At 42.0% G+C, this 13,603-nt stretch overlaps 1 protein-coding gene across 1 annotated transcript in view; it reads left to right on the top strand.

Annotated features, from left to right (window-relative positions):
• The window catches only part of WDFY4 (WDFY family member 4), a 704,682-nt gene that overhangs the window by 267,466 nt on the left and 423,613 nt on the right, over positions 1 to 13,603 (top strand). Inside the window, exons 13-18 of the mRNA XM_006897732.1 lie at positions 5,784 to 5,998; positions 7,217 to 7,311; positions 8,234 to 8,453; positions 8,848 to 8,924; positions 9,920 to 10,141; positions 10,776 to 10,954. Of these exons, the coding sequence (XP_006897794.1) occupies positions 5,784 to 5,998; positions 7,217 to 7,311; positions 8,234 to 8,453; positions 8,848 to 8,924; positions 9,920 to 10,141; positions 10,776 to 10,954 (1,008 nt within the window). The remainder of the gene's footprint in view (positions 1 to 5,783; positions 5,999 to 7,216; positions 7,312 to 8,233; positions 8,454 to 8,847; positions 8,925 to 9,919; positions 10,142 to 10,775; positions 10,955 to 13,603) is intronic.

The raw sequence follows: 13,603 nt of genomic DNA, 5'->3' as shown, positions 1-13,603 counted from the left end.
AAAGGTTCAAAAGAAAGATATGAGGCTGCATGAGCAGTATGATGAGTGAATCATGCTGGAGTGTCAAGTACTCATATCAACAAAAACTTAATTCTAAGTGGACAGCTATCAAACCAACAGCTGTCATGTGAAATATGTCTGTGGGCCCTACTGTCAAATTTAACAAGATTTTTTGTGTATAATTTTGATTTAACTTAAAGATCTGAGGTTGTTTAAATTTCAAAATCATCAGATAAAGAGTACTTAACTGAAATAGAAATAAATGATTAGTCCAAATTGAATAGCTCAAAAGAAGTCCCTTGTTCTGGAAAATTATAGAGGAAGAAACGTGGCATAATCAGATGGTATCTGTGGCTGTCAGGACAGCTTAGCTAACATCCAGAGATGCCACGGACCCATAGACCCCCGGGGGCTTTACTCCAGAAAGAAGCCCATCCTGGGGTCACAGCTCCTTATTAGGCCCTTGATCCTAACTCATTGCAACCCCAAGTGTGTGAGAATTGAACTCTGCTTTATAAAGTTTTCAATGACTGTTTTTTTTAAGTAGATTGCCAAGTATTTCTTCCGACATCTCTGTATGAACTTAAGCCTCCAACCTTTCAGTTAGCCACTCAGTATAGCCCTAGTAACACTATGGACAAAATCTTGAACAATCTAGGAAACATCAAAAGGATACAGGAGGAATACATAGAGTTGCTGGACCAAAATGAATTGGTCAACACTGAAATATTTCAGTAAGTAGCATGTGGTCTAAAGTCAATGATCTTGAGGGTAATTGTAATGAAGGAAAAAGCTAAAGCTGAACTGAAGACATTGGCAAAAGTAAAGTACCAGGAATTAATAGAATACCAATTAATGTTTTGACTACCTGATACAGCCTTGGACATGCTTACAGTCTGTGCCAAGAAATTTAGGGGACTGTTATATGGACAACTAACTGGAAGATATCTATATTTGTTCTCATTCCCAAGGAAGGTGACAGAATATGGAAGTTATAGAACAATATCATTACTATCACACACAAGTAAAATATTGCTGCATATCATACAAAAATATCTATAAAACTACATTAAAAAAACTAAGAAGTTGTCTGAACAACTTCTTAGGGAAGGGAACACTGAGTATTTGAAACTCAAGAAAAAAGTGCATCAGGGATGTATCCTTACTGTTCTGTATCTTGAACAAGTACTTTGAGAAACTGGACTCTATGAGGGGAAAAGTGGCATTAGAATTGGAAGAATCATCAACTTGCTGCAGAAGATCAATGAATAAGGCTTTCAATATGGATTACTTCTCATCATCAAGAAAACAAAAATCTTCACCACTAGATCTATAAGGCAACATCATGATAGATGGAGAACTGCTTGAAATTGTCAACAATTTCATATTACATGGATCTGCAATCAACACTCTTGGTACCAGCAGTCAAGAAATCAAAAGACATTTCATTGGTAAAACCTCTCCAAAGTTCTGAGGAACAATGAGGTCAGTTTGAAGACTAAGGTGGACTTGACTCAACGCATGATATTTTTAATCACTTGCATCTGATGCCTTTGAGTTTGTTAGTTGCTTTTAGTTGTGCAGTAACTATTCCATGGACTGCAAAAATAAACTGAAATTTCTTGGAGAAGGTGCAGTCGAGTGCTTCTTAGAGGGAAGGATAGTGACGCTTCATCTCACATACTTTGGGGCATGTTGTTAGAAGAGGTTATTCCATGAAAGGGACAATTATGCTAATAAAGATGGAAGGTCAGCCTAAAAAAGGAAGATCCTCATCAAGAGAAATTGACACAGTGACTACAGCAATGGGGTCAAGTATATTAGACATGATGGGTATGATATAGGATAGGGCTAGCTTCAGATCTGTTGTTCATAAAGCTACTATGAGTTATACTCAACTTGAAGGCAACAATGCAGGTCAGATAACAAAGTGGAAGAGAAAGAAGACATACTCATAGAAGGGCATGGTCAGACTTGAGACTCCACTGTCAGTGGAGAAGCAGAAACTCTGTTATTGCTCTGTGATCATGTGCCTGGAAGGTCTGGTCTGCAGACCAGCTTGATGACCCTGTGTGCTCACTGTGAGGCCCTAATTGCACCACCATCCCCCGCCTGTGTTGGGAGTAATATGTTAGGAAAATCAATCCATTTGTAGGGGAGAAACCAGACTGGCTTCCTGCTACTGCTCATATTTTCACTAAAACCTCATTTTACTGGAACCAACATTGGAAAAAAAGTACATTTTATTCAAAACAAGGCAATATTGGTATTGACAGAGCTGCAGTGATAATGAGGGCGATCAATTTGTCCTCCTCCATTATGGGGTATTGAGTAGATTTTGGAGTAAACTTGTGGCATCATTAGACAAGATCAGCATTTCTCCCCTTGTCAACTTTTTCTTTCTCCCCCTTCCCCATTTTAATATTACATTGTAAGTATCCATGTTTTAGTGATAAGAAAACCAAACCAAAATTCCCAAAAGTAATAAGTGAAATTCTGGTAATAAAAGCTGGAAATTGTGAAAACTTTTTCTTAGTTTTTACTAAATATACATTGTGGCATTATATTTGCATCTAGCTTCATACACACTGTCTCTCCAGATTTAATCACAGATTAAAAGTATATAGTTACCAACTAAATAAATCTAATATCTGGGATAGGGAAATTTACAGTAAAGAGGATGAACATACATTTTCTGCTTTGAGGAGAGTGAAGAAGAAAAAAAAAAGGTTTTGGCAGAATACAGGGAAGGGCACTAAAACTTCCCAAAGAAAAGTAGGAAAGAAGTTAGGATAGATACATGGAAGAACTTCTCAAAGTAAAAGTCACATAATTATTTCAACAACTCAATTTATTGATGTCAAGTTGGAACCAACTCATAGGTGACTCTCCAGTGGGATTTCTGAGGCTACAAATATCACAGGATGAAATCGTCCATTTTTCTTCCTTGGAACAACAAATAGATCTGAAGTTCTCTCGTTGGCATGGCAACACGACTGTCTACCCACCCATAACTTATTTTGGATTCTAGTCCTTGGTCAGGTTTGCATGCCCATTTTCTGACTCTCACTGCTCCTACAGTTAATTACATTTATAGGAATGGAAGTCATCTCCTTCTGAGGAACAAAAGCCCTCCCCTTGGTGTCAGGTGGTCAGATTAACAGTAATGCGGGTAAAATGGTGGCATATTAAAATATTTAAAAAAAAATTCTGCCTGATAGTAGGTGCTCCTCAAGGAGGAAGTTCTGGCTGCCCAGAAGGACTTGGAAGAAATAAAGCCCCAGGAATTGATGAAATACCAAATGACATATTTCAACAAACAGAGGCTGCACTGGATGTGCTCACCAGGTTGTGTCAAGAAATCTGGAGGACAACTACCGGGCCAACTGACTGGAGTTCATTCTCATTTCAAAGAAAGGTGACCCAACAGAGTGTGGAAATTATTGAACAGTATCACTACTATCACATGCTATCAAAATCCTGCTGAAAATTATCCAGAAAAGACTGGAATAGTACATTGACAGAGAACTACCAGAAATACAAGCTAGGTTTACAAAAGGTTTTGGCACTAGAGACATTGTTGTCAATGTCAGATGAATCTTGGCAGAAAGCAAAGAGTTCCAGAGGGATACCAATCTCTGTTTCATTGACTATGCAAAGGTGTTTGCCTGTGTAAATCACAACAAATTGTGGTTAACCTTGAGGAGAATGGGAACCCCAAAATACTTGATCATGCTTATGCAAAACTTGTACTCAGACCAGGAAGCAATCCTCAGAACAGAGCAAGGAAACACTGCATGGTTTAAAATCAGGAAGAGAGTGCATCAGGGATGCATCCTCTCTCAATATATCACTAGCCTCTATTTTTTCCTCATTGGTCGTGTGATCTTCCAGAAGTAGATAATCAGACCTTTCTTTCAAGGAGTCCACGGTGAATTTGAACTACAATCCCTTAATAGGTGAATATCATATATTTGTGTCAAACAGTGACTTCTTAGACTACTGCTTATAGAGACTCTCTGAACAATATATCTGAACCTAGCCCTATCCTTCACCATTCTCACAATCTTTGATACACTTGAGTCTATTGTTACAGTCACTGTATCAATCCATCTTGTTGAAGTTCTTCCTTTCTTCCTTTGATTCTGTAGCTTTCTTAGCCTGTGTATTTTTCCAAAGACTGTTTCACCATATTTGCCTTTAAGAAACACTTTATTCTCCTAAGAGACATTTTTATTCTTATTCTTTTTCAACACCACAATTCAAAGACCTCAATTCTTCTTCTGTTATTCTTATTCATAGTCTATAGTTCATCTATATTGACAATATCAATATGGTGTACTTATATCTGATGCACCCTAACCTTTAAATAGACATCTTTGCCTTTTTGCACTTTGGAGAGATCCTTGAAAACAGTTATTCTGAGTGCAAGAAGTCTTTCGATTTTTTGACTGCTGCTACCATGGGCATTGATTATGAGTTCAAGTAAAATGAAATTGTTGACAGCTTCAATAATAATCTATCATGATGTTTCCTTCAATCATTTCTCTTTGATGTTGTCCACTGGTGAAGATTTTCTGTTTTCTTGATGTTTAAAGGTAATCCATATGGAAGGCTGTTGTCTTTGATCTTCTTCAGTAAGTTCTTTAAGTCCTCTTCAATTTCTTCAAACAAGATTGTGTCATTTGTGTAATTTAGGTTGTTTATGAGTCTTCCTCTGATCCTGATGCCATATACTTCTTCATATAGTTCAGCTTCTGGAACTATTTGCTCTGAATGCAAAGTGAATAGATATGGAGAAACCCTGATATACAACTTTACTGGTTTTCAACTATGCAGTGTTCCCTTATCCTATTCAGATAACTGCTTCTTGGTTTAGGTATAAGTTTCACATGTGTGTTCTGGAATTTCCATTCTCAATGTAAGCCATAATTTGTTATGATCCACACAGCCAAATCTCTTTTCATAGTCAATAAAAACATAAGTAAACATATTTCTGGAATCCTCTGCTTTCAACCAAAATCCATCTGACACTAGCAATGTCACCTTGTTTTGGTAGCCTAATTCTATGGTAGTCTAATGCTGCCAACCCCAAATCAGGCAATTCAAATTCACCAGCTCCAAAAGGGAAAGATGGGAAAATTCTTCCTGCATCACTTATAGCTTCTGAAAACCCATTGGAGAGTCATCTGTAAGAAAGAGCTGTAGTTAGGTATTTAGAAGATAGAAGGAAGGAAATAGAGGTGTGAACCTTGTCACTAATTCACCTTTTATAAAAATCTAGAAATTGATGATAAACAATGTAAATATCTTTTCATATATACTATTAATTTATATTAGCAGCTCGGTGACAATTTGGGTTTTCTTTGTGGGTTACTTGGCATAAACCGTCCCCTGAACATTGGACCTTTGAGGAGGATCCATGGAGTTTGCACTGGATAATTTTCAGAAGTAGATCGGCAAGCCTTTCTTCAGTCAATCTTAGTCTGAAAACTACTAATATCAGCTCAGGACACAACCACTGGCAGCTTTCATAACAGGTGGTGGTTGCACATGAGTTGCACTGAACCTGGGTTTCTAATATGGAAGGTGAGACTTCTGTCACTGAATATCTGCTGACCCCCTACTCCTTATTGTTGTTGTTGTGTGTCATTGAGGACTGGCTGTGGAGGTCATCTCTTTGTTCCGTGGCACACCCTGACATCACCAGCCTTTGTACCTGCCAGCCTTGCTCTTGTGTATTCTGATGTACAGGGCTCACTCTCATTTCTGCTACCTTCCAGCTTTCCATGGAGATCCAGCATTCCCTTGCAGGCCATCTTCAGTCCCTGGTGAAATCTGAGAAGAACCGCCAAGTCCTGTGTGAGGGAGGAATGCTCAGTACACTCCTGGCTGCCTGCCACAAGGCCCTGGTCACAAGCAGCCACCCCCTGCACCTGAGCCTTATTAGGATATTTGAGAAGCTAGCCTCCCAGGCCATTACACCTGATGTGCTAAGGTACTGTGAGCTGTGTGCCAGCTGCTGCAGCTGAGCTCTGGGCCCTGTGCTTGCTGATACAGGTGCACACTGGGAAGAAAAGAGTTAATGGGGTGTCTGATGCCACTTCTCCAATTTTTCCTAACATTCATCAATATATGCTTGCTCAGTGTCCACTGTGTGTGTGCTAGGGTGACACTGCTTCAAAGGTGACATAACCTTCCTCTACTGGAGCTAAGTGGGTTTTTTTTGAGGGGAGGGAATGGAAATTTGTTTCTACAGCACTGCTCTGGGGAATGCTCATCAGGAGATTGAGGGCCCCAAGAGAGAGAAGCTGTACAGATTTCTGAACAGGAGATGAAGAGAAAACAAGAAAATGAGAAAGTGAGCGAGAAAGCTCCAGTGTGTAGGGTTGGGGCTCGGAGGCACGGGCTGTGGCTGTAGGGAACTGCTCAAGAACTGTGGTGGTCAGGAGCACCACCAAAACAGCAGCAAGGAGCCTGTACTAGGAACAGAGAGACAAAGCCAGTGCTCCCAAGAGCAATCTCTCCACGAAGTCACTGAGTTGAATGCTTTTGAGAGGGAAGATGCCCTGACAGTGGGGAACAGACCTGGAATATGAACAGGCAGATGTCAGAAAGACTGCAAGTAGAGAAGGAAGGGATCCTCTAAGTGCCTAGGGTCTGGTCACTCTCCTGGAGGTTTTGTTGTTGTTGTGTACTCTCAAGTCAGAATCAATTTACACCTAACACCCCAGCGGGTTTTCGGAGGCTTTAAATCCCATGGAGAGAAGACTGCTCATCTTCCTCTCTCAAAGCAGATGGTGAATTCAAACTGTATACCTTTGTGTTGCCTGTGAATTTTTTACCACTAAACCAACAGAGCTCCTCCTGGAGGCTGTAGGATGTGTTTAGGGGCTAAATCTCTAATTCCATTAGGTACTTGCCAACAATGTATGATAGTTATTTTCCAACAATTTTCTTATCTTCCTAAGTTCCACTTTGAGACTCTTTGCTGGACCCTGGTTAGATGAAAACCTTTAAACTCACCAGCTTTCTGGCCTTGGTACCAGGACAGGAATGCTGTTTCTGAATGGCTTGTGAAAAAGACCTACCAGCTAGAAGGGCAGAGGTGCAAATATATAGAGGGCCAGGATGGCAGCATGGGGACTGGGGACAGCTGGGGATAATTTTTGTCTGTTAAATGCCTTCATTTGCTTCTTTCATGCTGTGACACCAGGCAGTTTTTACGTCTTGGAATATCATCTCCTACAGTAGCTGCTACAAAGATGCTCAGTTCACCTGGTGTGCATGGAGACTGTTCTGGATGCTCAGGTGAGGGAAGATGGAAGCATGCATGCCTAGTAATGGGGTGAAGTGTAGTTCTTAGCAGGTGGATAAGCAGATGGGTTGAGAAAAGTTGGCACAATCCTCCATGAAGCAGATGAAGAAAGTAGAGGGGCTGTGGTCACTGGGTGAGGCCAGCCTGGAAAGGGGACGCTAAGCAGACCATGGTGCACATGCCATTGGTGATGTAGGGCCTACATATCAGGAACAGAATAGATGTCCCCTCCAAGCCACTGTGTGCCCAAATGCCTCTTGTGATGGCACAAAGATCATGGTGAAGACTCTCAGAAAGCGTTGGTCATAGCTCAGGATCAGGGAGTGTCTAGGGGTGAAGAATGGTGCACGGACCCATTCTGGAGAAAATAAGGTCAGGAATAGGTTTACATTAAGTCCATGTGGGATACTGAGGCAGGGAGACCCAGTGGAAAAGTTGTGTAGAGAGCTGGGCTCAAGGATGTTGTCCAGAGGTGAGTGGAGCAGGCTACTTTCTGCAAGGTTGCTATAGAATGTATAGGCATTCAGGCCGGGGCACCTGGAAATTATGGTTGTTGTCACACCCCACTATCAGTCAATAGAGAACCTGGGAAGACAGGCTGAAGGGCGCCCATGAACATGCTGAGAAAGCGCTACGACTTTTCACCACTGGCAGACACTCAGGGACCCATGTGGCCCTAACAGTTTATGACTATCTTCTAATAAAGGCTGGCAGTTCAAACCACCCAGCAACACGGCATAAGAAAGCCCTGGTGAGCTGTTTCCAGAAGCATTACAGCTGAGAAAACACAGTGAAACAATTCTATTCTGTAGCACATGGTGTCACTGTGAGCTGGAGCTGAGTTATGGCTTGTAGGTTCTGGTCATTTTAAAATGGGGAGTAAATGCACATCTATCTACTTGTCTCCTGCCTTAGGGTCAAAGGCAGCAGAGCTGGGTGCTGAAGAGGATCCCATGAACATTAGCTCTGGAATCTCGCAGGCGCTCAGGCCCTCGGAGCCACTCCTCAGCTCTACAGCTGCCCTGCAGACTGTGCTGAGCCTCATTTCCATGACATCACCTCGTAACCTGCAGCCACAGAGGGGGGCCCTGGCACCTTCATTCGTGGAATTTGACATGTCCACAGAAGGCTATGGGTACTAAAGACTTGTGTGTTTGTACATCTGAAATGCACTTTCCTAGTGTTGTAATGCCTAATCAGAATGATACATATGTTCTTTTCAGCAGCTGTGTCCCCCATTCAGAGAGGTCCAGGCTATGGAGAACTTCCATGCCTTCCTGGACAGCACACAAGTCCCTGCTGTGACCATTGGGGTGGCTGGACCCCACAAGTTCTCCCCTTATGTTTCCAGAGAGTATTTCTCCCATAGGGCTTGTCCTACCAGCACATGACTTGCCTTGACCCAGTAGCAGAACAGAGGCAGAGGCCTGTGGGACATGCAGACCAGGGAGGGTCAAGCTGCAGACCAGCTGAATCCATGGGAGAGGTTTGTTTGGTGTCATGACCTAAAGATACTTCCTGTTTTCCAGCTGCCTATTCATTCCAACCCTGTCCACAGTTGTGGGCACCAGCACAGAGTACTCCATCTCAGGAGGGATTGGGACAGGTAGGTGCTTCCTAGATACTTTGCCCCCTTGAGCTGTACTCACCACAGACCATACAATAATAAGTCCTTGAGTATCCTGGAGTGTAGATTTCCCTTTCCCATCTCAAAGAAGACAGATATTTTCTGTAGCTTAATTGTCCTATAGATGGTAAATTTGCTCAGATTCTTTGTATGGGAAAGGTGCCCTGTCCACTGAGTGTCCATTTATTCCAGCACCCTGTTCTTCAATGTGTGATGATTCAGTTGCTGAGCTGTGATTCATTGTGTCAGTGGTTGACACAAATTGGCATGGATTTGTCTACTTTGCCTTGTTTGTCTCTCCATCAAGACTGATATGAATTATGCACCGATTACCACCCAGAAACAGTCCTGATTTTGGCAAGTGGCTCATGTAGGGATTGCCTGGAGCCATGACATACTTTGTACATTGCTATGCTCAGCTGCACACCCACTGGCCAAGGACAGTGCAAACTCTCAGAGCTATCTGAGCCAGGCAACCTCTGCCAGCAGAGTGAAAAGCAGAGCTGAGAAGCTTTTATCTTTGTAGCCATGAATCTGCAGATGAAGCTGCAGGCTCTGATTGTTCTGTCAGGGCAGTAGGCCTGTCTGCACTGAAGCCCTGTCAGGGGCAGTTGAACCATTCCAGTGGCCTGTGATCTTATGCTGTGTATTGGCCAGTTATAGATGGCACCCAGGACTTGTTGCCCCTTTTCTGTTCTCTTGTTACAACAGCTTAAGGTCATAGGTAGGACAGATCAAGTGTCAGTTATGGAGGGATCAGGGTCCTGCTGAGGTGAGACTATTGCTTCTCGCTTTCTGCGAACTTCCTTCTGCTAACTGAAGTAACAAAGCTGGCCACCTACACTGTGAGGACAACGTGACATACTGCTTGAATCTGTGGAGTCCCAGAGCAGGGGCTGCTTCAGAGCAGCAGTGAGAATGAACCTGTGTCCTGCAGAGTGAAGTCTAAGAGAATGTTTGTGTTCTGATGACAGGCACTGCCAGACCCTTCCCTCCCCTGGGGGGGCTGACCTTTTCTTGCTGGTTCCTGATTAGCCGGCTTGGTGTTTCCCCGGGAAGCCATCCTCTCCGATTCCTCACGCTGGTGCGCCACCTCTCCAGAACGGAACAGCCCTTCATCTGCCTCTCCATCAGTCTCTGCCTTGATGACTTATCCTTGGTGGTGTCCACAGAGGAGAAAGAATTCCAGCCCCTGGGTAAGGCTTGGCATCCAGTGGTGATCCCATGGGCTCAGCTAGCTCTTGACACACACAGCCACAAGCTTGGGGAGTTCCACTAATCACCACTCTTTTTGGAATGTTCCCCTGAGTTCTACATTTGGTGGAACATCAAAACAAAGATTTGTTGAATGCATGTTGTCATTCAGGTGATGAAGAAAACCCACAACCAGAACTGAATAGATTGGCCAGCAGTAAAATCCTTACCTTTCCTGTGCAAGACATAACTTAAATTCCCAGCCACCTCCTATCTGTCTGTGGAGGATTCTATGTTGTTGTGATGCTGAACAGATTACAGTTGAGCTTCCAGACTAAGAGATACAAGGAAGAAAGGGCTGGCAATCTACTTCTGAGAGATTAGCTACTGGAAATCCTATGAAGCACACAGGTCTACTCTGACACACATGAGGCTGTCATGAGTCTAGGTCAGCTCAGCAGTCACTACTTTGGTAACACAAAGCAAGATCACTGTAGTTTGCATTAGAAAGGTAGGGTACTTTGGCTGAAGAGGTTAAAACTCATGGTAGCTGACATGAGCTATCCTTCCTGAGGTTCTCCTGAGTTTCTGTGACATCTACTTCATGTGATGGCCAGCATCTGTGCTCTCTTTCAGATGCCATGGAACCTGAGGATATTGCTGAGCCTTCTGCAGGACGTCAGCTCCAGGTCAGGTGTGGACAGTTACTGGCTTGTGGTCAGTGGCATCACTTGGCTGTGGTGGTCACCAAGGAGATGAAAAAGAATTGTACTGTTTCTACCTATCTGGATGGACAGATCATTGGCTCAGCCAAGGTGAGTGTTTTCATGAGCTGAGCATCTGCACTCTGCTGAATCTCTGTGAGCTATCACTCAAAGCTTCAGTTGTTGTTAGATGCCATCAAGTCAACTGTGACTCATAGCACCTCTATGAACAACAGACCCAAACCTTGACCTAATCCTCCTCTATCCTCAATATCTCCACCATGTTAGCCACTGTATTAGTCCACATCACTAAGGATCTTTCTTTCTTTCACTGACCCTCTACTTTCCTAAGCATGGTATCTTTTCCCCAGGATGAGTTGTTAGATAATGTGCCCACCTTACTGGCTGAACTTGAGCCTAAAAAGGACATTATTACAAAATGAATAAAGATCACGAAACTAGAACAGAAGACAAAACAGGGGATAGTCCTGAACAGATAGTTATTAAAAAACAAAACAAAACAAAACAAAACAAAACAAAATAACAGACAAACCTAGTTTCTGTGGGATTATCCTTAATTAATGGTGACCTCATAAGTATCAGAATAGAGCTGTATTCTGTAGAATTTTCAGTGTCTGGATTTTGGAAGCAAATACCATGGCTTTCTTCTGAAACACTTCTGTATACACTCAAACGTCCAACCTTTCAGCAGTCAAATGTGGTAAATGGTTGTACCTTCCAAGGACCTCACACATAATAGTTGTAAAAATATTTCCATCTCAGTGGCATTCTTTTTTTTCTATAATTATATTTTATTAATTTTCATAAACATTTACAGAGATTTTGGGTTTCCATTCATTCGTTGTTGCACTATTTTCTCTACCCTCCTCCCAGTTTATTCTTGTCCAAATGCCACAGTGCTTGTCAAAGCCAGTTCTGATTAATCTTCTTTGTCAGTGTGTCCTTTGCCATTCCCTATCACTCCTCCCTGAGAGAGATTTCACCCTGAGTCATAAGGAAAAGGGGATGGCGTATTCTCTTAGCTACTTCCTGCTGAAAAGGGACGCTGTGGGTTTCAGGGTGAAGATCTTCTCTCACTACTCTAAAGGGCCCCTTTGGCAGTCGGAAACACATAGACTATTATGGAGATTGATTTTGGAATTTAGATGCACTCTTATTGATTGTGCTTGGCCGTACATGTTCATATCCTTGAAGATGTATCATGGGGGTGTTGCAACCTAGAAGACACAAATTTGACTAACAAGTTATAAGTACATGAGTCAAAAATTATGGAAAAGTAAAAGAAAAGATTCTTTCATTGTTTTACAAATCCTCCCCCAGGTCCCCTCCACCATGTAGCCCTCGCTCTAGTCTCCTGTGATGACAGAAATACCTAGTTATATATCTCTTTTAAACAGTTTTCTCCCTCCTCTGTTTCAGTGCAGTATACATTATTGAACCCATCTTACTCAGTCTCTCCCCAACCCCAAGGACAGTCCCATTCTACAACAGTGGCATCATGTAATATTTGTCCTTTTGTGACTGGGATATTTCACTCAGCATAATGTTCTCCAGAGTCAACCATTTTGAATAATATTGCATGAGTTCCTTGTTTTTTAATGCAGCATAGTATTCCATTGTGCAAATATACCACAGCTTCTCTAGCCATTCGTTTGTTGATGGGCACTTAGGTTGTTTCCAACTCCTTGCTATTGTGAACAAAGCTGCAATAAACATGGGTGTGCATATATCTGCTTGGATGTCAGCTATGGTCTCTTCAGGGTATATTCCCAGTAGTGGAATTGCTGGGTCAAATGGTATCTCTATTTGCAACTTTTTGAGAAAGCGCCATACTGCTTTCCACAGGGGTTGCACCATTTTACACTCCCACCAACAGTGAATCAGGGTTCCAGTTTCTCCACAACCTCGCCAGCATTTGTTGCTTGCTGTTCTGTTAAATTTTGCTATTTTGACTGGGGTGAAATGATATCTCATAGTTGTTTTAATTTGCATCTCTCTTAGGGCTAGGGAATTTGAGCATTTCTTCATGTGCTTGTTAGCCATCTGAATGTCGTCTTCGGTGAAGTGCCTGTTCATATCCTGTGCCCATTTTTCTATTGGATTATTTACCTTTATCTTGTTGTGGTGCTCAAGTATTTCATAAATTCTGGATATAAGTCCCTTATCTGATATGTTATTACCGAATACTTTTTCCCAGTCAGTGGCTTCCCTTTTTACCCCACTGGAGAAGTTTTTGGATGTGCATAGGGATTTGAGTCTTAGAAGATCCCATTCATCTATGTTATCTTCTCCTGGTTGTAGCTTTTCCAGGATACTGGGAAGACTGTTTATGTTGTAGATTAGGACTTCTAGTGTTGTTCCTAGCTTTTCTGTAATGAAGTTTATAGTCCTTGGTTTTAGTCCTAGGTCCATGATCCACCTTGAGTTGTTTTTTGTGGCATTCTTGACTGCACTCTAAGATGTAGTATGTTAAGTAGAAAAAAAAAATAATAAAGATTGTCCACATTCCTTCCACCTTACCATAGATTGTAGTTTCTGTCAACTTTTATCTTTTCTTAAGCCAATGATTTTTTCTTTCCTTTTCCTTTCCTTTCCTTTTTTCTTTTCTCTTTTCTTTTCCTTTCTTTTCTTTTCTTTAATTTCATTTTATTTTATTTCATTTATTATTTTGTGTGTGTATACCATCTAATCAGATCTGACTGGTACAGGAAGAGATTGCCCCTCCTTCTCCAGCAGAGA

This window comes from Elephantulus edwardii, unplaced genomic scaffold (assembly GCF_000299155.1).
Source record: "Elephantulus edwardii isolate Elephantulus edwardi_28Jun2011 unplaced genomic scaffold, EleEdw1.0 scaffold00213, whole genome shotgun sequence".
NCBI lineage: Eukaryota > Metazoa > Chordata > Mammalia > Macroscelidea > Macroscelididae > Elephantulus > Elephantulus edwardii.
This window is presented reverse-complemented; position numbering and strand designations above follow the sequence as displayed.